At 40.6% G+C, this 25,911-nt stretch overlaps 2 protein-coding genes and 4 non-coding genes across 11 annotated transcripts; 1 reads left to right on the forward strand and 5 right to left on the reverse strand.

The window, feature by feature from the left end:
* The first annotated feature begins 1,527 nt into the window (after positions 1-1,527).
* On the forward strand, positions 1,528-16,178 carry RFC4 (replication factor C subunit 4). 2 transcript variants are annotated; one of them, XM_055408562.2, is made up of 11 exons: positions 1,528-1,783; positions 3,125-3,267; positions 5,684-5,762; positions 9,383-9,462; positions 11,316-11,435; positions 13,786-13,929; positions 14,102-14,222; positions 14,690-14,815; positions 15,568-15,648; positions 15,722-15,838; positions 15,929-16,174. In XM_055408562.2, exons 2-11 carry the CDS (start codon positions 3,137-3,139, stop codon positions 16,022-16,024), a joined length of 1,095 nt encoding a protein of 364 aa, XP_055264537.1. In that variant the 5' UTR covers positions 1,528-1,783; positions 3,125-3,136; the 3' UTR covers positions 16,025-16,174. The 2 variants fall into 2 exon arrangements, with proteins under 2 accessions (XP_055264537.1, XP_088694500.1); XM_088838374.1 differs by lacking the exon at positions 14,690-14,815 and having other exon boundaries at positions 15,929-16,178.
* A 40-nt stretch (positions 16,179-16,218) lies between these two features.
* EIF4A2 (eukaryotic translation initiation factor 4A2) lies at positions 16,219-22,399 on the reverse strand. 5 transcript variants are annotated; one of them, XR_008683517.2, is made up of 12 exons: positions 22,317-22,395; positions 21,471-21,519; positions 21,256-21,388; positions 20,832-20,971; positions 19,889-20,057; positions 19,685-19,794; positions 19,324-19,467; positions 18,898-19,035; positions 18,565-18,654; positions 18,113-18,192; positions 17,579-17,685; positions 16,721-16,860 (listed from the first exon to the last, which is right to left on the reverse strand). XR_008683517.2 is itself a non-coding variant. In XM_055408524.2 (11 exons), the coding sequence occupies exons 1-11, from the start codon at positions 22,343-22,345 to the stop codon at positions 16,716-16,718; spliced, it is 1,224 nt and encodes a 407-aa protein (XP_055264499.1). In that variant the 5' UTR covers positions 22,346-22,399; the 3' UTR covers positions 16,219-16,715. The 5 variants fall into 5 exon arrangements, 3 of the variants coding, with proteins under 3 accessions (XP_055264499.1, XP_055264490.1, XP_055264508.1); XR_008683516.2 differs by having other exon boundaries at positions 17,575-17,685; XM_055408524.2 differs by lacking the exon at positions 17,579-17,685 and having other exon boundaries at positions 16,219-16,860; positions 21,471-21,516; positions 22,317-22,399.
* On the reverse strand, positions 18,398-18,538 carry LOC129553736 (small nucleolar RNA SNORA4). The gene has a single exon (XR_008685510.1). It is a non-coding gene; the product is annotated as a small nucleolar RNA SNORA4 (small nucleolar RNA).
* LOC129553645 (small nucleolar RNA SNORA63) lies at positions 18,715-18,846 on the reverse strand. The gene has a single exon (XR_008685501.1). It is a non-coding gene; the product is annotated as a small nucleolar RNA SNORA63 (small nucleolar RNA).
* On the reverse strand, positions 19,116-19,291 carry LOC129553845 (small nucleolar RNA SNORA81). The gene has a single exon (XR_008685532.1). It is a non-coding gene; the product is annotated as a small nucleolar RNA SNORA81 (small nucleolar RNA).
* Positions 21,074-21,142, reverse strand: LOC129553868 (small nucleolar RNA SNORD2). The gene has a single exon (XR_008685535.1). It is a non-coding gene; the product is annotated as a small nucleolar RNA SNORD2 (small nucleolar RNA).
* Positions 22,400-25,911: the final 3,512 nt, after the last annotated feature.

A 25,911-nucleotide genomic window follows, 5' to 3' on the forward strand; every position in this document is an offset into this window, starting at 1 on the left:
TTAGTGAGGAGTCTTCCAGTATTCAAGGAGTAGGGCATGATCAGCTTGTGGACATTCTTCTGACTGGTTGGTGGTGAGGTATGTGGGAGTCAACATCAGATCTCTATCAACTTTAGGTAAAATTTACATAAAATAAAGATGTACAAACATTAAGTGTACATTTTGATGGTTTTGACAATGTAAACCAGTGACCAGATAGGTAACCTGTGTGCTTTTTATACTGTCCAGAGATTATATCAGCCTCTGCCTGTGAGAGTTACAAATTAGCACAAAGGGAGGCCTGGCGTGCTGTGATTCATGGGGTCGCGGAGAGTTGGACACGACTGAGTGACTGAACTGAACTGAACCCTTAATCTGGTTAACCCCTTGATTAGGTTAGGCCTGGGATGTATGTACTCAGAGCCTCCTACTTCCTCTGCATAACACAATGCACTGTCACTCTCCTAGGCTACCTCTAAAGCTACCTGATGGCAAGATCTAGTTTGTTCTCTGTCGCATCCCCAGCACCCTGCAGCCTAAGGACACGCCATAAGCATTTGTTGAAAGACGAATAAACATGTAAAGTTAAAAACACGTGATGAGATTATGCCAAAGAAAATATTCATCTGGAGAAGACCCAGATCAATCCTGTGGGTTAGAGTAATTAGAAAAAGGCCTGAAACTAAAGTAGTATTTCAAATCGGTTAAATTTCAGTAACATTTAGAAAAAATTCAAAGCTAAAACAAGCAATGGGTAAAGATAAAAAGGGTGGCCTCAAACACTTGCCTAGAGGACACATTGCCTGTACCCTGGTGGCGCACCACCAGATTTCTGGGCAGGGCTCCAGGATGAGCTGATCACAGCTGCAAGACAATGTCCTCCCGCTCACCAACGGGCAGACACTAATAGAGATAATAAGCCACATGCACCCAAAATAGCAAGGAAAAGCATCTTCTTCAGTCTCCGCTCACAGTGAGCCTCGCAACGACCAAGCCGAAGGGAGAGGACAGGGATCTCCAGGGCGCCCTCTCCGGCGAAGGAGAGACTCCATCCTCCCCTGTTCTCGTCCTTCTTTAGGGTAAAACAGGTTGCAGGCCGAATTGTGTCGCCGCAGAAATGTCAGTGACACGCCCCATGACTGCCAAAGGATTAACAGTGCGGTACAGGTTTCGCAGGCACGTCCCCACAAAGAGAGTGGACCTGCGGGATTCGAGGCCCCGCACTCACCTCCCCAGCCACCCTGGCGGGTCGGCTCTCGGGGCCCTCCCTGTCCCCAGACGCTGAGCACGCGGGTTCGCGGCCCCAGCGTCTCCTCCAGAAGGCCGTGCTCAAGGTCCCTTGCCTGCAGCCTCGAGTCGGAGCCGGGAGCGAGAGCAGCGTGGAGGTTTACTTACACCACCGCATTCACTCCCATCCCGCCCACAGCGTACCCGAAAGTCCGCGTGGCTCATCCGTTTGAACACTGCGGACTGGGAGGACACGGGTCCCTTCCGGCTGCGCGCGGCGGACGGAAGTGACGTGCGTGCGGCGAATTCCCGCCCTGCCCTTCGCCGCCGCTCGGTGGCGGGAACTCAGCCTGCTTGCTGGAGGCGGCGGCTGTTAAGCGTCCCGGCTCTGCGTCTCGGGGCTTCCTGGGCCTGAGTGTCTCAGCTTGGGGGACGGAGCTAAGACTTCGTGACCACCTCGCCCTTTCCCTGTCCCGGAAATCTCAGGAAGGAGCTGGTGGCGTCCTCGCTCTCGATACCAGCGACTGAAAGGCCCAGGCGCTGCCGGGGAACACGCGCGGGGAACCGGGGAGAACAGGTGACCAGCCGGAGAAATTGCGAGGACTACCTTCGCCTTTCTCCACTCTTGCGCCCTCGATGCCCCTGTGATGTCTTCCACCCTTTGCGCACCCCTTGGTGTACGGGTAGCTCAGTCTTATCATCCTTCAGAGCCCTGCTTTGGGCGATATTACAGCCTGTAACAGGGATGGACTAATCCCACAACGTTAAAAACCTTAGTTTACAGATATTAACAGTTATTTTATTCATTGATTGTATACCCCTATGCTAAATACAGAGCTGTGTGTTTGCACAGTTCTTTTGACTCAGTTGCTTTATGAAATGGGCCTTTAGATTCTTTTACAGAAGGGGAAACTGGGTCTGATAAATGGTAATTCAGTCACCAAATCTTATAGCGCATCTATCCTGTGCCACGCCCTGGAAGCACAACAGTGAAAAAAAATTGCACTGCCAAAAAATAAATAAAATTGCCACTAATGCTGGGGATTTTCTGGCAAACTATCCCTAAAAACAGCCTGGTGCTGCTTGGGTGAATTTTTACCTGAATGTTAATACTTATATTCTGGGTGAGATTTTGAATTTTTTAAACTCCTCATGCTTTTCTGCGTTGTTTCGATTTCTTCAAATGAGCATGCAATCAGAAAAACAGCTGTTTACATTTTAACATCGGTGTCTCCTCTCCCCCAGTTCCCTCCCCACAAAAGCTTCTGGAGGCAAGCACAGGCTCTGCCAGTAAAATAGGCTCTTGAGTGGAGCTCTAGGCCCATGAGAAGCAGAGGGTTTTCATTTGTGGTCCTGGTACTCCTAATTTTTGAGACCATTCTAGGGTCTAATCCAGAGCTAGGCCGATGACTGTTGAGACCCGTGTACAGTTTGGCCATTAATGTCAAGTGAAGTCGCGCAGTCGTGTCCGACTCTTTGCGACTCCGTGGACTGTAGCCCACCAGGCTCCTCCGTCCATGGGATTCTCCAGGCAAGAATACTGGAGTGGGTTGCCATTTCCTTCTCCAGGAGATCTTCCCGACCCAGGGATCGAACCCAGGTCTCCCGCAATGAGGGCAGACGCTTTAACCTCTGAGCCACCAGGGAAGCATTAATGCCATCGTACTTATCAAATGTTAGAAGTACTTTTTTCTATAACTCCCTCACTATGAGTACATTTTAAGTTCCTTTAGCACTTTGGCCTGTTTATGTCCCTCTAGTCCTCAGTAGAAATCATTCAGAGAATACTAGGTCACGGAGTGATGTCCTTCACGTAGTATTTATTGAATGTCTATACGGGGTTAAGTGTGCTTTCAGGCTATACTTCCTCATAATGGTTTCAAAAGAGCTTTTCCCTTTCTGTCTTCGACCTGGTCAGGGTGAAGTAACCATGCAGGCATTTCTAAAAGGCGCATCTATCAGCACTAAACCACCGCCGACTAAGGATCGAGGGGTAACTGCCACTGCCAGAAGTAGTGGAGAGAACAAGAAAGCCAAACCTGTTCCGTGGGTGGAAAAATAGTAAGAACATGTGTTTTTGTTGAAATAATAAATTACCTCTCAGACCAGTTTTGATCACTTTTTCTTTTTAACTTAAGAGAAGGATGATTTGCCTTGCTTGTGAAGTCGCTCAGTCGTGTCCGACTCTTTGTGACCCTGTGGACTGTATCCTACCAGGCTCCTCTGTCCATGGAATTTTCCAGGCAAGAATACTGGAGTGGGTTGCCATTTCCTTCTCTAGGAGATCTTCTGGACCCAGGGATCGAACCTGGGTCTCCCCCATTGTAGGCAGATGCTTTACCATCTGAGCCACCAGGGAAGTCCTTACCTTGCTTAAGTGTTGCCAATTAGGACTTCCCTAGTGGTCCAGTCGGAGAAGGCAATGGCAAGCCACTCCAGTACTCTTGCCTAGAAAATCCCATGGATGGAGGAGCCTGGTAGGCTGCAGTCCGTGGGGTCGCTAAGGGTCGGACTCGACTGATCGACTTCACTTTCACTTTTCACACATTGGAGAAGGAAATGGCAACCCACTCCAGTGTTCTTGCCTGGAGAATCCCAGGGACGGGGGAGCCTGGTGGGCTTCCATCTGTGGGGTCACACAGAGTCGGACACGACTGAAGTGACTTAGCAGCAGCAGCAGCAGTGGTCCAGTGGCTCAGACTCCATGCTCCCAATGCAGAGGGCCCAGGTTCTATCCCTGGTGGGGGAACTGGATCCTACCTGCTGCAACTAAGAGTTCACATGCCAAAGTGAAAATCAAAGATCCTGTATGCTGTGGCTAAGACCTGGTACAGCCAAACAAACAAATAATATTTTTCCCAAAAAATCATCTTTAAAGGAAAATCACCCAATTGTATAAGTCATAGAACCTTGGAACTGAAATGTAACTTAGAATACTCTAGCTCAATTCACTTATTTTGCATGAACTACAGCCTTCTCTGTAACCGAGGTCTATGGTTTTGGGGGCTGGGATACAGCAGTGAAGAAAACCAAGTTTCTATAAGCTGACCATAAGCTCTTAGGAGTTTTGCTTCAGTTCAGTTCAGTTCAGTCGCTCAGTCGTGTCCGACTCTCCGCGACCCCATGAATCACAGCACGCCAGGCCTCCCTGTCCATCACCAACTCCCGGAGTTCATTCAAACTCATGTCCACAGAGTCGGTGATGCCATCCAGCCATCTCATTCTCGGTCGTCCCCTTCTCCTCCCACCCCCAACCCTTCCCAGCATCAGAGTCTTTTCCAGTGAGTCAAGTCGTCGCATGATGTGATTGCAGATTACTTATAAGCCAAGTAAGGCCTTCATAAGTTTTGTTTGGCATCAGTAATGCTTTTGAAAATGGGAAATTTCACATAAAAGTCTAGAATCTTTTTATTAATTAAATTACACAAAGGTTAAAAATCTAGATTTTCAGCTTCTCAGATTAGGCGGCACTGTATTCAGGTTCTCACCTGAAAACACTTAGATGGAATACTACTCATTCTGGAAAGGTCGTATGTTCCTCACTTCACCATAGTCCCTACTTGTGTCTCTTGTCTTAAATATGCATTTTTCACTCTTGTTATCTGCCTGGACTCTGCAGGTATTTGAATATGAAACCCTGGTTTATAATACATACTTGTTTTCTACGATAACATCTGACATAAATTCTATCTGGTATTGGCCTGGAGAAGGAAATGGCAACCCACTCCAGTGTTCTTGCCTGGAGAATCCCAGGGACGGGGGAGCCTGGTGGGCTTCCATCTATGGGGTCACACAGAGTCGGACATGACTGAAGTGACTTAGCAGCAGCAGCAGCAGCAGCAGGTATTGGCCTGATCACTTAGAAAAGTATAAATAGAAAAGAGCTTTTGATTAGTTAACTAAGCACAAAGCCTAACCTTAGTGTTGGATAACTTAGTTTAATGTCATTAGTTATGTAAGACAAACGTTATACTTCCTTGATTAAGCTTGTTATTTTGTTAGTGGTCAAGTGAATAGGTATGTGTTTTTTGTGCACTTAGGTGATAAATTGGTTTTAACCAACTAACAACACAGTAACATATATATTGGTACCTATTTTCAGGTTGCTAAATAGGTCTCTCTTTTCAGCTTAGGTGCATGTTGTCAAAACGTGTTACTTACTAGGCAAGTGTTCACTTTACATTTTGAACCAGTTGGCATTTGTGATGTTGTAAAATAAAATCCTGTTGCATAATTTTTGTAAGCACAACAGATGCAAACAGTGCATCTGGAAGAGTGAAAAGTCACTTCATTTTATTCCTCAGTATGTATTTGCCTGAAGTGAATACAGATGGGGTTTCCATATCCAGTTATGAAACTTTATAATTTCATTACTGATATGAGAGAATTATCATTGGTATTTCAGCAAAAGGAAAGACTTCTGTGGCTACAGTAATACACCAAATAAGTTTTTCGTTTTTTTTTCCCCCGCCTACAGTCGCCCAAAATGTGTGGATGAAGTTGCTTTCCAGGAAGAAGTGGTTGCAGTCCTTAAGAAGTCTTTAGAAGGAGCTGATGTGAGTAACATATGCTGTCTGGAGTCCTAAAGTCATTGGGAGATTTAAGAATTCATTCACCCTCTTCCTTCCTTTATAGCCTCCAGTCCCTTTTAAATACTACTCTGGATATACATAGTAGGCCCTTTATTACTGTTTGTACAATGGAGGAGTAGTTCAACAAATATTCGTTGAGCATCTCTTCTATCCTGTGGTGGCGTTGTTTTATGGTACACAAGTGGAGATCATTAAGCAAGGTAGACTGGGTCCCTTTGCTCCTGAGCTTTCGTTTTGGTGGGGAGAGAATAAACATGTAAGCACAGTAAATGAGAAAATTATAGATGATGATAGCTACCATCCTAAAGGAAGTCAGCCCTGAATATTCACTGGAAGGACTGATGCTGAAACTGGAGCTCCAGTATTTTGGCCATCTGATGTGAAGAGCCTCATTGGAAAAGACCCGATGCCGGGAAAGACTGAGGACAGGAGGACAAGGGGGTGACAGAGGATGAGATGGCTGGATGGCATCTGACTCAATGGACATGGGTTTGAGCAAGCTCGAGGAGACAGTGAAGGACAGGGAAGGTTGGCGTGCCACAGTCCATAGGGTCGCAGAGGGTCAAAACGACTTAGCGACTGAACAGTAGATACTATGAGGAGGAGTCAGCAGTTCTGTGAAAGTATGACTGCTCACCTGATTTTAGGATTTGAGCTCTCAGTGCCATACTCACAAAGAAAGTGTTCTGTTTACGGCATCATGTCACCTGCCAAGATATATAGGATAAAATGTCTTTGAGGGAGTTGCATTTTCGATTAATTCAGAGACAAGATAAACCCATGTGAAGAATTAGCAGTTTAAAATTGTATAAGGCAAAGTGTTATATGAGCTTAGTGGAGGAAGGGAAACAGTTGCAGGTGATAGTGGGATGTGGTTTTTGCTTTATTCCAAAAATTTTCTTCCTTCCTCTCAACCTGGCTGTTTGGAATAAGAGATGCTTTGCGTTTTGATGCCATTGTTCTTTTCTTAGAATTACACTGCAACAGTATATATTTTGACAGAAGTTATATTTATAAAACTGTTGAATCTTCTTCACTAGTATTTGTCTTAATTTGATCCACATACCTTTAGCTTTTAATTTTATAATGGCATACAATTTAAATTGCATGCTAATATTTACACAGATTGCAGGACATGATGTTTTTTAATTGCTGTGATTCATCAACTCCTTAAAAAAATGAAGTGGGATTATGATCCAGTTCTTTATAGCATCTAATTTACAAGGCTGAATTAATAACTTTCTTCTTTAACTGCTTAATAATTTGTGTTTCTTTTCAGATTTAAGTTTTTTGAAACTTAGAGTTGAAATAATTTTTTTTAATTCTAAAGAGTAAAGGAAATTAAAATGGATAACCTGTATAGTACAGGGAATTCTGCTTAATGTTATATGGCAGCCTGGATAGGAGGGGGGTTTGGGTGAGAATGGATAATTGTATATGTATGATTGAGTCCCTTACCTGTCCATCTGAAACTGTTACAACATTGTTAATCAGCTGTATTCCAATACAAATAATCTTTTTTTAAAGAGTAAAGCAAAATAATTCATTCCTTTACACAAAAAATATTAAAGTAGAATTATAAGAGACTTTTTTTCAGAAATCAATTTTTAGAACTGATATTGCATGTACAGTCCTTAGACTATTACATAATGTAAGGCTTAATAATTTTACTGTATTTTAAAGAATTTAAAGTAGGTAGTAGTTGACTGGATAAATCATTACAACTACTGAAGTAGTTGGAGCAAAGTAAAAATGAAGTCTTAAAAATGAAGATGGCTGGGAGGCTTTGTTTTTGTTTTTAAATAGTGAATCTCATAGTTTGTATCTTAAACTGTATGTTACCAGTGTAACAGTAGTAGTTTTTTAATGTATTTATGTGTTGGTTTATTTACCTGGCACATACTGAGTACTGCAGGAGATGCTGAGAACATAGATGTGAGTAGAACAAATAAGATTCTACTCAAGCTTTCCATATAGTGAGGTGAACAGGTATTTTAAGTTAAACCCAACAGCTAAATAAATAACAATAAATAATTGCAAATTACATCAAGTGCAACAGAGACCAATGGGAGAATAACACAAGAGACCTTCTTTAGATTGGGTGATCAGGGAAGGCTTCTAACTTGTAGTACAGCAGGAGTTGATAAACAGAAGAATGGAGTCAGACTTCAGCTCATGGGGAAGTATCTGTGCAGGGCAGAAAGTGCTTAGCTGTTGGAGGCCATTGTGAGTTGGAATCGAGGAGGAGAGAGAGGTGGTGAGAAAATCATGGACATCCTTGCAGGTTATAGTAAGCAAGTTGATTTGGGGATGTGTTTTATTTTTCTCAGTAGAATATGAACATGGTGAATAGCTTTAAGTAGCAAGAAGAGTGGCATCTGATTTGAGTGAAGAAAGAATGGATGGGAAGAGGGAGGATGGGGGAAGAGTGGAAGCAAATAAACCATACTGCTTAGTTTCCTATGTGCAGAGATTTCCATACATGAAAGGACATAGTGAAGAATGTAGTTTCAGAGAAAGACAAATATCATATGATACAGCTTATGTACGGAAATTAAAAAAAAATACAGATGAACTTATTTCCAAAACAGAAACAGAGTCACAGACTTAGTAAACAAACATATCCTTACTAGAGAGGGGAAGGGTTAGTGGGTAGATGGGGAGTTTGGGATTGACATGTACACACTGCTCTATCTAAAACAGAGCCAGCAAGGACCTACTGTGTAGCACAGGGAACTCTGCTTAATACTCTGTAATAACCTAAATGGGGAAGGAATTTGAAAAAAAGACATGCCTATATATAACTGAATCACTCTGCTGTACACCTGAAACTACCAATTATATTCCAATATAAAATCAATTTTTTTTAATGTATACAGTTTCATAACAGTGCTTATTAGAATTTAGTACATTTGTTAATCTGCACCACAGATCAGTTGACTGTTTGATAGGAGCCAAGCCAGCTATATTTAAGGTTTAAAAGAACTAGTTATTTAATCTTATCCTATCTTCTACTGATGATATATATGTAGGCATCCCTACAGGCAGGGTACCTAATCATGATTTGGACTACCGTGTGACAATAGATGCTTTTTTTTTTTTTTAACGTTTCTAGTCTTGGAACTTTAGCTCATGCCATTTTCATTCCTTTTTCCTTGATATTGGCCAAATCCAGTTTGGTCAGTGTCCCTTTTGAAGCAACTAATATCTTTATAAAATCTTGCCCAGTCATGAGTTCAGATGTCAGATAAGGAACTGACAGAACCCCAGGATTCCGTTCAGAAATAAGAGGTTTTTAATTCCAGCTTTGAAAATCCCACCTAAGTATTAGATATAGAAAATTGTAAGTATTGATTCAGTTTAAGATACTAGAAAGACATTTTGGGGAAAAATGATAGTGTTTGTGAAAAAGCAGGATTTAGTACTATTATTACTGTAATACCAGTTATATTAAGAAATCTTTGTATTCCGACATATATACCCTATTAAGGAAGTCATTGCACTCTTCTATAGACATTTTCAGTCATTTTTAACCTGTGTGTATCAATATAATTTTTAAAAAAATAAAATTTTAACTTCTGCAGCTCCCTAATCTCTTGTTTTATGGGCCACCTGGAACTGGAAAAACATCAACTATTTTGGCAGCAGCTAGAGAACTCTTCGGGTAAGTTGAAATCTCTCTTTTTTTTAAGAGTTGACACTAAGAATCTCTGGTACTGCTTTTCTTTCTCTAAAACTTTGCACTTGGTTTTTCTGTAAGTTTGTTGTTGGGCTGATTTTTGTTTTGAATTTTTTTCTTAATAATCAAGGGGACTGTTTTCCGTTCCTCCCCTCCAATAAATTAGCTTACCTATACCTTTTGTAACCTTGATTCTGAAACTTGTTCAAGCGTTTGAAAGTACTACAAGGAGCCTTGTGATTTTTTTTCATCACTTTAAAACTCATTGTCATTTTGGAGACTAGAGGACCCTATCTGCAGTCATGCTGATAGTTTCATCACTCTTAATGGTCATGTTCACATCTGTCATAGAATTTGCTATTTTGATGCTACTGATGTGGACCACCCCTTCTTGAGTTCTTTCTTGCTCTGGACTTCCCAGGGCCTGCCTCCAGAGTGGCTGGGCCAGCTCCATGCCCTCAAGTATCCTGAGTGTAAGCAGACTGTCATAGTTGATGCAGTATGATTCCAGGTACAGCAGAAAATCTCTGTGAGCCACTTTCTTAGTCCTCTTCCTAGACTGACTGTGTTTGGCTTAGCCAACTGTTGTAGTAGGGGGCCCAGAGCCCTTTATCTAAAGTTAAATGATACATTTCAGCCCCTGTCTGGTATCCATGCAACATGCGCCAACGAAACAGCAGCTGTCTTTAATTTATCCAGGATTTTAATATCAGGCATATGGCCAAAGGGTACATTTGAAATCCTACACATGAAAATAATTAGATGCCTCTGAAACTACCAAATACTTAAGGATAATTAGTTCTGTTGAGATGTCAAAGAAGACAAAAGGGGAAGGTGCTCTGAACCTAGTATTTTGACAAGCAACATTTGTTTTCTCAAGAAAATTTTAAAGGAGCTTTTTTGATTAATTCTACAACTCAGATCCAGCCTGAAGCATCCTTAGCAATGCAGTCATAAAGAAGCTGTTAAGTATAGTTTAATATTAGTTGTTCTAGAGTAAGTTAGTCCAAATTATATAACTTGTAGAAAGGACTTAATTGTAAATCCCACATATAATAGTATATGTGGTTTTAAAATAGAAAATACATGTTCACAGCTTTCTATATGTTTATGCCCATAGAAAAATGCATAGGATATAATGCTATTTAGGAAAAGTAAAGACTAAATCCGTACGCCTGTTCTATATATATATGTGTGTGTGTGTGTATATATATACACACACACACACATAGAAAAATAACTAGAAGGAAGTATTCAAAACAATGGTTTAGCAGGGTATGCCAGGTGTTTTTATTTTCTTTTAAATTTTCAGATTTTCCTACTAAGAGCTACTTTTAATAATTTTTTTTTAAAGAACTAAAAAATAAACTTCATATTTTGACCCAGTAGTTTTCCTTATAGCAAGATACTTTTTGGAAAGAATTCAAAATATGCTACATTGCACCATCATTTTAAATTGTAACATATTTAAAACTAAATGTTTAACAATAGAAGGATGTTACCAGTCTTAGGTTAGAAAGTCATAGCTATTAAAATGGTTTTTACAGTGTTTATCATTACATGGCAAGATGTTTATGAACGGTACAAAGTGGAAAATTGATTTAAAATTTAGCACATTATGTGGTATCATCTACCTATTTTTTTTTTTAATGTATCAGAAAAAAGCCAGAATGTTAACTGTATGACTTTGTAAAAGAGAAAATACAGGACTGTGTGCCTTATAGCCATATTATTAACTAGGTGTATTTTAAACTATTGAAAAATGTACAGATGTTAAAATATGGTTTAAACCTGGTTTACTTATATGTTCTATGATGTTTGTTTTTTTTTTTACATAGACCTGAACTTTTTCGATTAAGAGTTCTTGAGTTAAATGCATCTGATGAACGTGGAATACAAGTAGTTAGAGAGAAAGTTAAGAATTTTGCCCAATTAACTGTGTCGGGAAGCCGTTCAGAGTAAGTAAGCTCACCTTCCCTTTTTTATACCATGTCTTTGTATTTGTTTAAAATACATTTCTGCCAAAATTTCAACTTTTTTCATATTAGATCATATTTTTATCTAAATTATTTAAAATTAGAAATGACCTTTCCATTAGTAACTAATTTTAAGTTATTTAGCTGTCAGGGGTTTTTAGTTGATATTTTGTCTAAGGAGTATTCATTAGTCAGATATGGTTTGGTGGTACACTCAAAATAAAAATCCTAAAAAAAATAAAAATAAAAATTCTGATTTTTAATAATAATTCAATAGGGATGTTTAGTCAATTGCATATACTCCTTAGGTGGCAAAGTTCCAAGGTTAAATTTTTGGTACCTGGCATATATTTAATTTTATATGAGAGCACACTTAGGAATTTGTAGAAAGTGAATAACAGTTTTTGATATCTACCTTGGATTGACTATATATATATATCATATACTTGATAAGGGACTTAGATCAAGAATAAAGAATTCTTATAACTCAGTAATAAAAAGACAACCCAATTTAAAAATGGACAAAGGATGTAAATAGACATTACTCCAAGGAAGATGTTGCTGTTGTTGAGTTGCTAAGTCATGTCCAACTCTTTTGAAACCCCATGGACTGTAGCCCACCAGGCTCCTCTATTCATGAGGTTTCCCAGGTAAGAATATTGGGAGTGGATTGCCATTTCCTCCTTCAGGGGATCTTCCCAACCCAGGGATTGAACCCGAGTCTTCTGCATTAGCCAACAGGTTTTTTACCACTGAGCCACCAAGAAAGCCCAAGGATGGTCAATAAGCATATCAAAACATGCTCGTCAACATCATGAGCCATTCAGTTCAGTTCAGTTCAGTCGCTCAGTCGTTTCCGACTCTCCGCAACCCCATGAATCACATCACGCCAGGCCTCCCTGTCCCTCACCAACTCTCGGAGTTCACTCAAACTCATGTCCACAGAGTCGGTGATGCCATCCAGCCATCTCATTCTCTGTCGTCCCCTTCTCCTCCCGCCCCCAACCTTTCCCAGCATCAGAGTCTTTTCCAGTGAGTCAACTCGTCACATGAGGTGGCCAAAGAATTGCAGTTTCAGCTTTAGCATCAGTCATCCCATCACTTCATGGGAAATAGATGGAAAAACAGTGGAAACAGTGTCAGACTTCATTTTTTGGGGTTCCAAAATCACTGCAGATGCTGATTGCAGCCATGAAATTAAAAGACGCTTACTCCTTGGAAGGAAAGTTATGACCAACCTTGATAGTATATTAAAAAGCAGAGACATTATTTTGCCAACAAAGGTCCGACTAGTCAAGGCTATGGTTTTTCACGTGGTCATGTATGGATGTGAGAGTTGGACTGTAAAGAAAGCTGATCGCCAAAGAATTGATGCTTTTGAACTGTGGCGTAGAGAAATGCAAATCAAAACCATGTTGAAATACCATTTACACCCATTTAGAATGGCTATACAGAGAAGGCAGTGGCAACCCACTCCAGTACTCTTGCCTGGAAAATCTCATGGACAGAGGGGCCTGGTAGGCTGCAGTCCATGGGGTCGCAAAGAGTAGGACATGACTGAGCAACTTCACTTTCACTTTCATGCATTGGAGAATGAAATGGCAACCCACTCCAGTGTTCTTGCCTGGAGAATTCCAGGGATGGCGGAGCCTGGTGGTCTGCCGTCTGTGGGGTCGCAGAGTCGGACACGACTGAAGCAACTTAGCAGCAGCAGAATGGCTATAATCAAAAAGACAGAAAACAACTGGTATTACCAAGGATGTGGAGAAATCAGAACTCTTATACATTGCTGGTTGTAATGTAAAATGGCACAGCCACTTTGAAAACAGTTGGCAGTTCCTCTAAAAGTTAAATATGACCCAGCAATTCCATCCCTGCAATATATACTGACAGGATGTGAAAATATATACACATGTACACAGATGTTTATAGCTGCAGCATTCATCATAGAACATGGAAAAAACCCAACATCTATCAATGAAAGAATGGACGAATGAAAGTATGTCATCCATTTGCCATAGTATTTGGCAATAAAAGGAATTGAAATAATGAGATACAACATGGTTGAACCTTAAAAACATTAAGCAAAAGAAGCCAGTCACAAAAGACAGCATATTATGTTGACAGTATATTCCATTTATGTTAAGTGTCCAGAATAGACAAACCTGTGGAAATAAAAGGTAGAGATTCCTCATTGCCTATGCCTGGGAAAGTTGGGAGAGAAGAGAAATGACTCCTAATGGGCACAGGGATTCCTTTTGGAGTGATGAGAACATTCTAAAGTAGATTGTGATAATGATGTGTGAATTAACTGTGTATTTCTCTGAATCAGTGGAAAGCCATGTCCTCCTTTTAAAATTGTGATTCTGGATGAAGCAGATTCTATGACCTCAGCTGCTCAGGCAGCTTTAAGACGTACCATGGAGAAAGAGTCTAAAACCACCCGATTCTGTCTCATCTGTAACTATGTCAGCCGGTATGTGTATCGCCCTTACGATAGATATCAGGGAGCCTTACTTGGATAGCCCCAGAGGAAATGTTTCAAGGTTACCCTTAGTTTCCCCGTCATCAAATCTTGATTTGTTCTTAATAAAGTTCTTTGAGGGAGTTTTTGTAGACAATGACTTGTTTTTTCCAATATTTTACAGAATAATTGAACCTCTGACCTCTCGATGTTCTAAATTCCGCTTCAAACCTCTGTCAGATAAAATTCAGCAGCAGCGGTTGCTAGACATCGCTGATAAAGAACATGTCAAAATCAGCAATGAGGTAATTACTATTACTCTTACAACTACTGTAAATTAGTAATTCCTTTGATGAATGCCTGTGAAGAGGCCCTTTCTGAACAAGTCAATTTTGTATTGCTTGAATTTCTACCAGTTGCTCAGGCAGTTAAACGAACAACTGGAATGACAGGTTCAGCCTTTATGTTGCTATTAGAAATTTATTATCTGTCAATATTGCAGACTTAAAGTTGAGGCATATTTCATAGACTACAAATTCTTCAACAGCAAACCTCTGCATAGTCATTACTAATACTTCTGTGCAAGAATTAATTAGGCATGATGCAATTCTGGTAATGATAGAATATGTATACCCCTTATTCATGGCAACATAATTTAACCATAATTTATGTAATCAAGGCTGTCTCCATGAATCCTGCCACTACAGAATTGACATTATTAAATTCATCCTTAATTGGCTGTAACAGGTTAAGAACAACTTTTTCTCTTTAGGGAATAGCTTATCTTGTTAAAGTGTCAGAAGGAGACTTAAGAAAAGCCATTACATTTCTTCAAAGTGCTACTCGACTAACAGGTGGAAAGGAAGTCACAGAAAAAGTGATCACAGATATTGCTGGGGTAAGAGCACTGGGTATCCTAAAATTCTTTTAGTTGACTTTTTTGTGACTTTACTTGAGCAGATAAGAGTGCTTACTATGTGCTATTCAAGTTGCTCCCACAAATGCCATAGACTGAGTGGTTTATAAACAGAATTCTCAATTCTAAAGGCTGGGAATTAAAGATCAAGTGCCCACAGATCCAGTGTTGAGGAAATACTTCCTAATTCAGACAGGTTCATACCTCCCTACATCCTTTTATGGTAAAAGGTGAGTATTTTGTAAGGGAATAAATTCAAATTTGCGAGGGCTGCACTCATGACTAATCACCTCCCAGTGGTGTCACTATCATGTTTAGTTTGTAGTTTATAGTATAGTAGCTGGGGAATTCAGGCAGGGATGCGGCAGTTAAATTCTAAAGGGTGGGTCCTCTTCAAGGGATAAGTGACTAAAGGAATTCTCTTGTACCACATCCTTGTCTTCAGATAGTCCTTTCCAAACTTAGCTGTTTACTGTAATGAAACTGATCAACTAGCCTCTGTGTTGACATCTTGGAGAAAGGATTTTGTAAATGCCTTGGTTACACGGCAGTGCCTGATCTCATCTGGAGCTCCAAGTTCTTTGCCTTCCTAACTTTACCTGATGTGGATTCACCACCAGATAACAGTTCTGGACTGCAAGACAAAACATGTGCTGCCTGAAGCATTTAACAGGGAGTGGGTACAAGATTGTAGAGAAATCAACTTGTCTTCACTCAGAAACTAATTCTTTTAGGTAGTACCAGCTAAAACAATTGATGGAGTATTTGCTGCCTGTCAGAGTGGCTCTTTCGACAAACTAGAAGCCCTGGTAAAGGTAAAGTGACTTTATACTAGTCTTGGGGAAGGGTGAAAAGATAATAATGCTAAAATGTATGTTTTGGTTATAGGATTTAATAAATGAGGGTCACGCAGCAACTCAACTCGTAAATCAACTCCATGATGTGGTGGTAGAAAGTGATAACCTTTCTGATAAACAGAAGTCTATTATTACAGAAAAACTTGCTGTAAGTAGGCCTTTTCTACATTTCAGCACAATATACACACCACACACACAAAAGGGCAGTTTTACTTACTCATGTTTCATTTTCTTGTAGGAAGTTGATAAATGCTTAGCAGACGGCGCTGATGAACATCTGCAGCTGATCAGCCTCTGTGCTACTGTGATGCAGCAGTTAACTCAGAATTGCTAAAACTATATTCAGTATGTATTTCTTAAACAATTTGTAATAAAAATAACCAAAGCACCTTTAAAGTGAATATACAATTTATTTAACATTCAAACTTCATTAAGACATGTGCAATATGGCAATTTTACTGGGGGTTTAACCCTACCTAGGATGATTGCTTGCTGGGGCTTAGCAACAGGGTCCAGTTCACACTTAGCACTAATTAAATACTTTATTGAATAAATATAATACCAAACAAAATGCATTCAAATGCTAAAAAAAAATCAATTTTAAAGGCCTTTCTATTCAGGCTAATGACAAACACAATAAAGGCAGATATGCTAGTTTAACATAATTGGCTGATTTTATACAGCACTTATATCTTTTAGTCCACAAGTATATTATTAAATGATAGAGAACATCTAATACAACCATTTCTACAGAACTAGGAAATAAATTTCTAAGAAAGAAAGATTTTACAGACCCCATCTTTTATACCCACCCCAACAGTCTAACTCTAAAGAGGATAAAGCCAATGACTTTCCTCACAAGAGCTCACGACTAATGTCGCTTTGCTATCAAAATCTGTATTTCTGATCCGTTATGAGCATCGAGACAAGATTCAAATATTCCCAAAGAAAGAAGCACAATGCACGTTGTGATCGCCTATTCAGCAACAGCGAGCACTGCATTCAAAACTATCTCATCCCAGGAATTAAATAAGGTCGGCCACATTCATTGGCATTTCCTCCACTGTAGTATTGTAGAAAGTCTCAATGTCACGAAGAATCCTCTTGTCTTCTTCAGTAACAAAGTTTATAGCCACACCTTTCCTCCCAAATCGACCCCCTCTGCCAATTCTGTGTGAGGAAAAGAAATCAGTCATTAGAATATATTACTTCTCACATGCTGCATGAACTACTGAATGAACATGATGATCCACTTGTTAACCATCAGCTGCTGTTTACTTATCAAGGTTATAGTTCGTGCTTCTAATTGGAGCACTAGCTGCTCATCAATATCTAGAGAAAAAAATCTTCCTCTGCAGTTAGTGCCAAAAGGATTCAAGGCTTGTCTGGCTGCAAAATGAGATTTTATCAGGTGTTTTGAGCATTATTTTTTTTTTTTTAAAGCAGATGACAGTATTGTGTTTGGGGTAGTGAATTTAAAGCCCATACCAAAGTGGGCCAGCCAAGAGCAGATGTCGGCCTGGGACAGATGTAAAACACCAAGGATAAAACAAAGAAGTTATGTAATCCACTTCGACGCACTTCTGGAACTGTAAACTGCAAATACAAATGCTTCAAGGTTAACTATTGTCTAAAACTTAACAACTTTTTCCAGTGGGAAAACAAGTATTTGGTATGGTAACCCAAACTTATCACTGCTTTTTTGCTCAGTTTCACACGTTGTAACTCAAATTACTCAAACGTGTTTACCTCCAAAATATCTCTAACCTTCCTGATAGAAACCAGACAATACACACCACCTGACAGGCTAATATACAAAATGCCTTAGCTGGAGCATGTTAAAATATCAAATAATCATGACAAAAAAAAAACAAGTATAAATACCGACTCGCTCTTTATTCAAACAGTGTGCTGTTTCGCTTATGATTCCACGTCCTAAATTACGTCAACGCCGTTTCTGAGTGCCATCTCGTCATCAACTGCTGCTATCGACTCCTGTATTTTTTAAAAAGTCTTTTTTTACATCATATAACAAAGTACAATTCAATTTACTTAGGGATAAAGCCACTATATCTAAACCAGGGACTGCTCAAATTGCTACCAGACAACACCAAGAAAATCCCAACTATAGAGGAATCACCAAGAAAGCACTTGGACACAAGAGCATCACTAAAAATAAAGCTCAAAAATAAGCTACAACCAACAGATCTAAAACAACCTGATCTGTATGTAGAGACCACGATTTGGGCAATATTCACAACTGTTTTCCCACTGTGCACAATCTTCCCAAGTACAGTTTTAATTATATCCAAGTTACTGTGTCTTAATACTTAATTCCCTGATTTGAAGTTACCTTTCAATTTAGTCAGTAGAGAAGCAATGAGTTATATCAATACATAAAGTCAAGATGCCATCTACTCACCTGTGAATATAGTTTTCACGATTGGTAGGTAGATCATAGTTTATAACCAATGACACTTGTTGCACATCAATTCCACGAGCCTGAAATACAATGATGATGATGTTCAAATTCTATGTAATATAGGGGCTTCCCTAGTGGCTCAGCAGTAAAAATCAGACTGCAGTGAATGAAGGAGATGTGGGTTCAATTCCTGAGGTCCCCTGGAGAAGGAAATGGCAAACCACTCCTATATTCTTGCTGGGGAAATCCCATGGGCAGACGAGCCTGATGGGCTACAGTCCGTGTAATGTAGGCCACAAAATAGTAATGAACTATATACTGATTGTTATAGCTCACTGTGGAGCGTGGCCTTCTTTATTCTCCCAAATAGCCTGAAGTTGGTAAAGGCCATTAAAAAACCTTCCCCCAATAACAAACTTTTGGTGGATTAAAAAGAGCATTAAGAGACTTACCAACAAGTCAGTAGTGATCAGAACACGGCTTGACCCTGATCGGAATTCCCTCATGATAACATCTCTTTCTTTCTGGTCCATGTCACCATGCTGCAAAATAACAAACCTATTAACTCAAGAATCACCAATCAAATTAATAACTTTATCAACATGTATGAGACCAAGCGTCCCTGGCTGCTACTGGAGCATAGCAGACAGGTATAGTAAAGAAACAACTTTATTTTTAGCAGGGGGAACGACAACACAGCACTTAGCAGCTATATTGTAGTCTAAATCCTGCTTCAGTGAAAGCAGAGGCTTCAATTAACATTACTAGGTTAGAACACCTCTTACCAGGGCAGAAACTGTGAAGTCCCTGGCATGCATTTTCTCTGTGAGCCAGTCCACCTTGCGCCTTGTATTAAGAAAAATAACAGCCTGTGTAATTGTCAGTGTCTCGTACAAGTCACAAAGTGTATCCAACTTCCATTCCTACAGTGTTTCAAAGATAAAGTAACAGTCACGAACAATTCTTTCCAACTTAAAAACTCATTTATTAAATTGGTCTAAAGACATATTGCACCAAATCTTAAGACAAAGGACACTGGACATTAAGAAAGAGGTCCACCCCAGTCTTTACAATCTAGTGCAGTTCCTCTTCTTCTTGTGTATACTCTGCTAGCATTATTACAAAAACCAAGGTTATCTTGGTTTCTGTAATTTTAGCACAGTGCTTATACAAGAAGGTAAAAAACTAACTTTTAACAATTAGAAAATTACCTCTCTTTCAACATTAATATAAAACTGTTTGATTCCTTCAAGGGTCAATTCTTCCTTTTTCACCAAAATTCGAATTGGATCTCTCATGAATTTTTTGGTCACTTCCAACACATCCGTTGGCATTGTGGCAGAAAGCAACACCACCTTAAAAAGATATGTTGTCACACGTAGTTAGCCCAACTTCCACAATACTCAAGGGAAAACATTTTGGAGTCAAGCACCTCTGAAGATAGAATTATGCCAGACAGAAATAGTTATGCATCAATAGCTGTTAAGTAGGGGGAATGACACAGAACACTTCAACTGTAACAGTGCCTGTGTTTAATCTCCAGCAATTTTAGGAGACTGAAATAAAGCTCACCTGAATACTAGTATTTAATTTTTGGAAAATCTCATAGATTTGATCCTTAAACCCTCGGCTCAGCATTTCATCTGCTTCATCCAAAACGAACATTTTGATCCATTTTGGAGCTGTTAAAAAATACAGTCATGCCATCATATCTAAATTCTCAGGCATACTATTTGCTTTATTATAGTAAAAACTTTACTCATCAGCAATACTTACAAAGATATCTCCTGTTTAACATATCAAACACTCTCCCTGGTGTTCCAACAACAATGTGTGGTGCTTCAGCCTGCAGTTTTTGCATTTCATTTCGAACATTTGTTCCACCAATGCAGGCATGACAAGTTGCTCCCATATAATCTCCAAGTGCCAGAATTACCTTTTGGATCTAAAAGCCAAAAGCCTTAATTATTATCCTGCAGAATTACAGGCTTGTGACTAAACTTCAAAAGCATAATGGCAAATATGTGGTCTGCAAATAGCTTTAATGCATGCACAGCACTTCACTACTTCCAAGCTTAAAATGCAGACCAATCTAACTACCTCAAAAATAAACTTCTGTGAAAACATCTTCTGCCTCATCAAACTTTCAATCCTAATGCCCCAGGTACCAGCTAGGTAAAGAACAAAAAATACTTCCTCCACTATCCTTTACTGTGTAGGAAACTTTAAGTAGTGATTAAAAAAAAGTAGCAGTTTTAGCTAGAAGTTAATATTTATCCCCTAAGGATACTGCGACTTAAAATCTTGGCCTTGATAAAGCCTACAGGTATATTAGCAAGGCTTTACTTCAAAGCCAATAGAGCAGTAAGCTTTGAAAATGCAGCATGCAACAGATGTACCACAAACTACTGAGACTGTCAAAGGAGAACATGTCACTGCAGTTTTCATGTTGCACAACTGCATTCAAACTTAAAAATGAAAACGGGTCTAGTCCACCCTGAACAGAAACCTCCAGTTTCTCAATCTGCTACACAACCCTGCAAACCATACCTGCACACACCCAGTTCCTGTCTAGCTTTCAACAAAACTCCCTGCATGCATGGACGGTTAAAAGGAGGGCTCTATAGGACAAATTTATACTAAGCTTTCAATTCTTCAGTTGTGAAACCTGAAACCTATGCAACACGCAAGCAGTTTTTTTCAACTACACTATCAATACCTGTTGAGCCAGTTCTCTGGTGGGGGCCAATACTAGTGCTTGGGTCTCCTTGAACTCAATCTCCAACTGTTGCAGGATGGAAATAGCAAATGTGGCTGTCTTGCCAGTACCTGACTGAGCTTGAGCAATCACATCATACCCTAAAAAAAGTAGGATACATATTTACCGATCCCACATCAAACCGTTACTTCTAGTTCACACCATGTATTCCATTTGGAACATGAATTATGCCCAAACAATAAAAGTGATCAGCAATGAGTATTCTCTTCATTTCAGGTCAGTCCCGAAAGATGATTGCCATCATTTCACTTTAAGGAATACACATACGTGCTAGTTCCCCAAAAGGTAATTTTCCCATATTAGAGGGAAAAAGATCTGTTTAACAGTTAACTCATTTTTAAGAAGCGTCAATAAGTTCTTTTACCTTTAATACACGGAATAATAGCTCTCTGCTGAATAGCTGATGGCTTCTCAAAACCATAAGCATAGATGCCCCGAAGAAGAGACTCCTTTAAGTTCATATCATCAAAGTTATCAACAATCTCATTCCAGTTGCTCTGAAAGAAAAAAAAAAAAAGGAATAAATGAGATGAACCAACCCACCTTTCCAACGTTCCAAATTCCACATCTATTTCTTACCTCGATGACACCATCGGGGTCCATTCCCTCTGGGCCGCCATGTTCTCTGCTGACAAAAATACTGCAGTTAGAGAACATCCCTTCCCCACAACCCCAAAAGTGCACATTCAGGGGATAAAAGCCCTTTCATAACCGGTCTCACCCGGTCGCCCTCCCCGGCACGTGTAAACTTTCCAAACGAGCAAAGGAAGACGGTGCCACAGGGTACACGACGCACTGCCCGCCACTCAAAAGGTTAGGAAGCAGGGACGCCCGGAAACCCTACGGACGCAGGCCCTTCCCCCAGGCCGAGCGCTGGGCGCTCCCCTCTCGGCCACGGACCATCTCGCGAGAGCTCCACGCGCCGAGCTCCGCCCCTAACACTGCGCAAGCCGGGGTGATTGACGCGGGCCGAGGCCCGGCAAGGCCTTGCCAACGGTTTGCCGGGAACGTGTGACCGACCGGCCCGGCCTCTAGCCGCCGCCGTCCTGCCCCTACACAAACCTATCGTCTAGCGCTCCCAAACCGCGCGGCTGGCCACGAATAAAGCTTCGGGCCCCAGTTACACTGTACCGACTGCGGACTGCGCCACGGCTTCCACTAAACGCCGGGCTCCGCAGACGCGGGGGAAACGGCCGCGATTTCAAGGCGTATTTGGGAAAACACACTCTTTTACGACCCCGTTTTCATACTCTTACCCCACAGCCTAGGTCCTATCAACCATGGAAGCTTCTCGAAGGACACTAGGGTACTGTACCTCAAGGCAATGCCTAAAACCCAGAATTCCCTGCCTACTGACCACCTATTACAATCTCCGTCGGCGCCTTAGGACCCACACCACAGAGCACCACCGAGTAAGCGCCATACCTGTTATAATCCGCGGAGCCACCAGACATGATCCGAAGAGCCACTCAGTGCCGGACTGAAAAGACAGCCGGGCCGCGCCACCCGTTTTTTATAGGTTCGCGGCCGGAACCCGTTTCCTGCGGAGGAATTTTCCTTTGCGCTTCGGCTAGCCACACAATTGTGACCCTAAAGTGCTTATCTCAGAAAATATCCTAAGCAAACCGGTGTTAAAGCCCAAATTAGGTTATTTGCCTATATTACAGGGCTGCTGAGAATCCCAGGACCCTGAGGAAGGTTGGAACTCTTTGCTCTGCAGCGGAAGAATATTGCAGCAAGCGGTGGGCCGACCGCGATCCCGGCCCGCCCTGTTCCTACGGGGTTTCCGCATCCCCGAAGCAGAGGCGGCTGGGGCGCCGGACCGGACCGAGAGGCGGAAAGCTGGGGCGCCCGGGGCTCTGGGCTCCCCCGGCTTCCCCGCTGGTTAGTGGGGCCAAGCCCGCCAAAACCGCGGCGCTCCGTGCCGGAGGGGCAGGCAAGTCTAGCCGCTGCACTGGAGGAGAGTCTGGTTATTCCTCCTGTACCCACCGCTACCTGACTTGAAGAGCCTCCTGGCCTTTCGCCGGAGCATTTAACATCCTGCAGACCTTGACTGTGTAGAATTACTGCTTCGGAAAATGTCGGCCACCCAACATGTCCTGGAAGGTCCCGTTTACCGTGTATCGTGCAGGGCGAGAAGAAATAGTGTGCTCTGCACATATCTCTGGGGTAGCCATTCTGCTCACGCTGCCTCTGGTCTTTTCTCATTCTCTCTTTAATACAATGCTTATAATATTTTAACAGGCATGAGAAATGGCAGATAAAATCACTGTAAACTTTTGCAAATATAGGGGTAATATTCCTTGAAACGCAGGTACAGCTCCATGCTGTACATTCCCCAGCAGGTACAGCTCCGTGCTGCTTTGGAATTACATGGGTTTTGGTTCTGGTCCTTTTTTTTTTTTTTCTAAAGGTTTTTTGAATTGTAACTGCTTGTATATAATGAATGTTGATTTATTGAAACTGAGAGCAATATAATCCTTGCTGCTTAAATAAGCTCCATGATTCGTAAAGCTCCAGAGGTTTTCCAACTGTAGCCCTAACCCAGACTCGTTAATAAAAACAAAGAGAATAGTATGTTTAGTCATCTAATTTTAAAATACAGTCCCACTCATACCGCACGATAGCAGGAATACTCACGAAAATATTTTCTCATTAATTCAGAAGGACAGCCTCAAGTATGATAACTAGAAAAAATGACTCAACTTTGTATATTTGTGTATTATATTCAACATGGTTCTAAATACCACTTTTTTCTTAAAACAATTATTTTTTATAAAATTATCATGTGGAAATTGTGACAAAAAGTTATACCCAGATGACAAAGTGTGCTTGGCCCCCCGTCCAGGGATTTCGTTCCCCATCCATCCCTTTATAATGTTCAAATCCAGATTTGAAATAATGCCAAACATTTTCTGAGAATGGAGGTCAGAGGTCCTTGTTGGCTCATCCAAAACCTACTAAAAATCTCCTGGGATCCAGGAAACTGAAGAAAATACTTAATTAAAAATGTGGCCAACAGTTAAGTCTCACTTGAGTCTTTACGGTGAATCAGTCAACCATGGAGGAAATCAGTCAACAATTAACACCTAATTGTTGAGTGATTTCCTTAGGTTTAGCACTACTGTTACATGCTGTGGAGGATTTCCAGAGTATCTTAACAGGAAATAATCAAGGACTAAAACTCTGGTTTTAGGTCACAGTTGCTCAAGGGGTTTCAAGGAAAGAAAGCTCCTTAATCTAAAATTCGGCAAAAATACAGACCCACATACCCTGCAAGTCTAAAATGTATTTCAAATAAACGCTGTGTTTACCACATTTTCAAGTGCTTACTCAATAACATTAATAAGTAAAAATTGAGATAAAGACCCAAACAAAGCAGACACTTTAACAAAGTTTTGCATATCAACACAGAGCATACTGTTAAACTTTTTTACTTACCTGAGATCTAAAATTAGATGGCCATCTCTAAGTCAACTACAAACTGCTTCTTTGCTAAGCTAGAACGTAGGAGGCTATTTATACTGCAAATATGCTAAAACTGGGCTTCTATGCCTTTGTGAGCCACAACTGTAAATCCATCTAGCAATTTTAAGTCAATGTTCAGCAGAGGAATCAAGGAATTAGTATGGATTTCTCAGTATGACATGAAAAAACAGTAACAAAACATTAAAAGAGTATGCTTTATGTTGGGTGATGTCACCCTATAGAAAGGACCAAGTATTCTCATGATTCAACGACATTCAACAACAACTACATTGTGTGCCTTCTTGCCAATCTAACATTAGTTTAAGGCCTCAAGTTGATTTTTAAGTAACAGCTATGCATTTAAAGGAATGTCTTGGTAAACTATTGATACACAAAAGTTTAAGGTGTGTTTGGATCTTTTGGGCTTCTCTGGTGGCTCAGGTGGTAAAGCATCTGCCTACAATACAGGAGAGTTGGGTCTGATCCCTGGGTCAGCAGGATCCCTTGGAGAAGGGAATGGCTACCTACTTCAGTATTCTTGCCTGGAGAAGTCCATGGACAGAGGAGCCTGGCAGGCTATCCAGGGGGTCACAAAGAATCAGGCATAATGGAATAACTTTCACTTTGGATCTTTAATTCATTTATTACTTATTAATGTCGTGTATTATTTAGTAAATGCACAAGATAATACATCCATCTATAAGTGTTTAGAAAGAATTGCCTTGAGCTGGACAGGAACAGTGCCTCTTTATTATTCGGTTACTGGAGGAAATTAAGAGGCAAGATTCTGCTTGAATGGCGGCAATGTCCACTGAAGCAATTTGGACAGTGGCACTCACTGCCTCATTCTTCACAATAACTTTTTTTTCCTTTGCTGCTCGGCTTGTGGGATCTTAGTTCCCCAACCATAGATTGAACCTGGGCCTTTGGCACTGAAATTACTGAGTCCTAACCACAGGACCACCAGGGAATTGCCCTTCACAATGACTTTTAAAACCATCTGTGTGAAGATAGGTAAAGATATTAATAGAGTTGAAAAAATGGAAAAAATTGAGGACCATGGAATGGGGTATTGAACAAGGACAAGTTTATACTCATTAATCCAAGGTTATTAAATTCTATTGTATAATCAAGATATGGAGGTTTTTCTAGCTCTACCCTTATAAAAACTGAAATAGATACATTGTTGTACTTCAAATCAATACATCTTAAACTATGATATGGGTAAAAATCAATAAGAAGAGCTATTTACATACAGATTACATGGACTTCACCCTCCCAACCCAGATCCAGTAGATCTAATCTGAGGTGGGGCCAGCTTTTTATTTTGGAAAATTCTAAACCTAAAGAAAAGTTACAAGAAAATGCAACAAATACCAAATGTTTGTCACACCAATTGTTAACAGTTCACTACATTTGTTTTCTCTCATATTTATCAATGACTTTTTCTTAACTTCTGAAGATAATAGTGACTCTTCAGTCCTAATGCTGAAGCACTACATCCTAAAAACAATGATACTCTTTTCATAAAAGCACAAAAGTATCATTATAT

Source organism: Moschus berezovskii, chromosome 1, assembly GCF_049115385.1.
Source record: "Moschus berezovskii isolate FMDL1 chromosome 1, NW_MosBer_1.0, whole genome shotgun sequence".
In the NCBI taxonomy this organism is placed as follows: Eukaryota; Metazoa; Chordata; class Mammalia; order Artiodactyla; family Moschidae; genus Moschus; species Moschus berezovskii.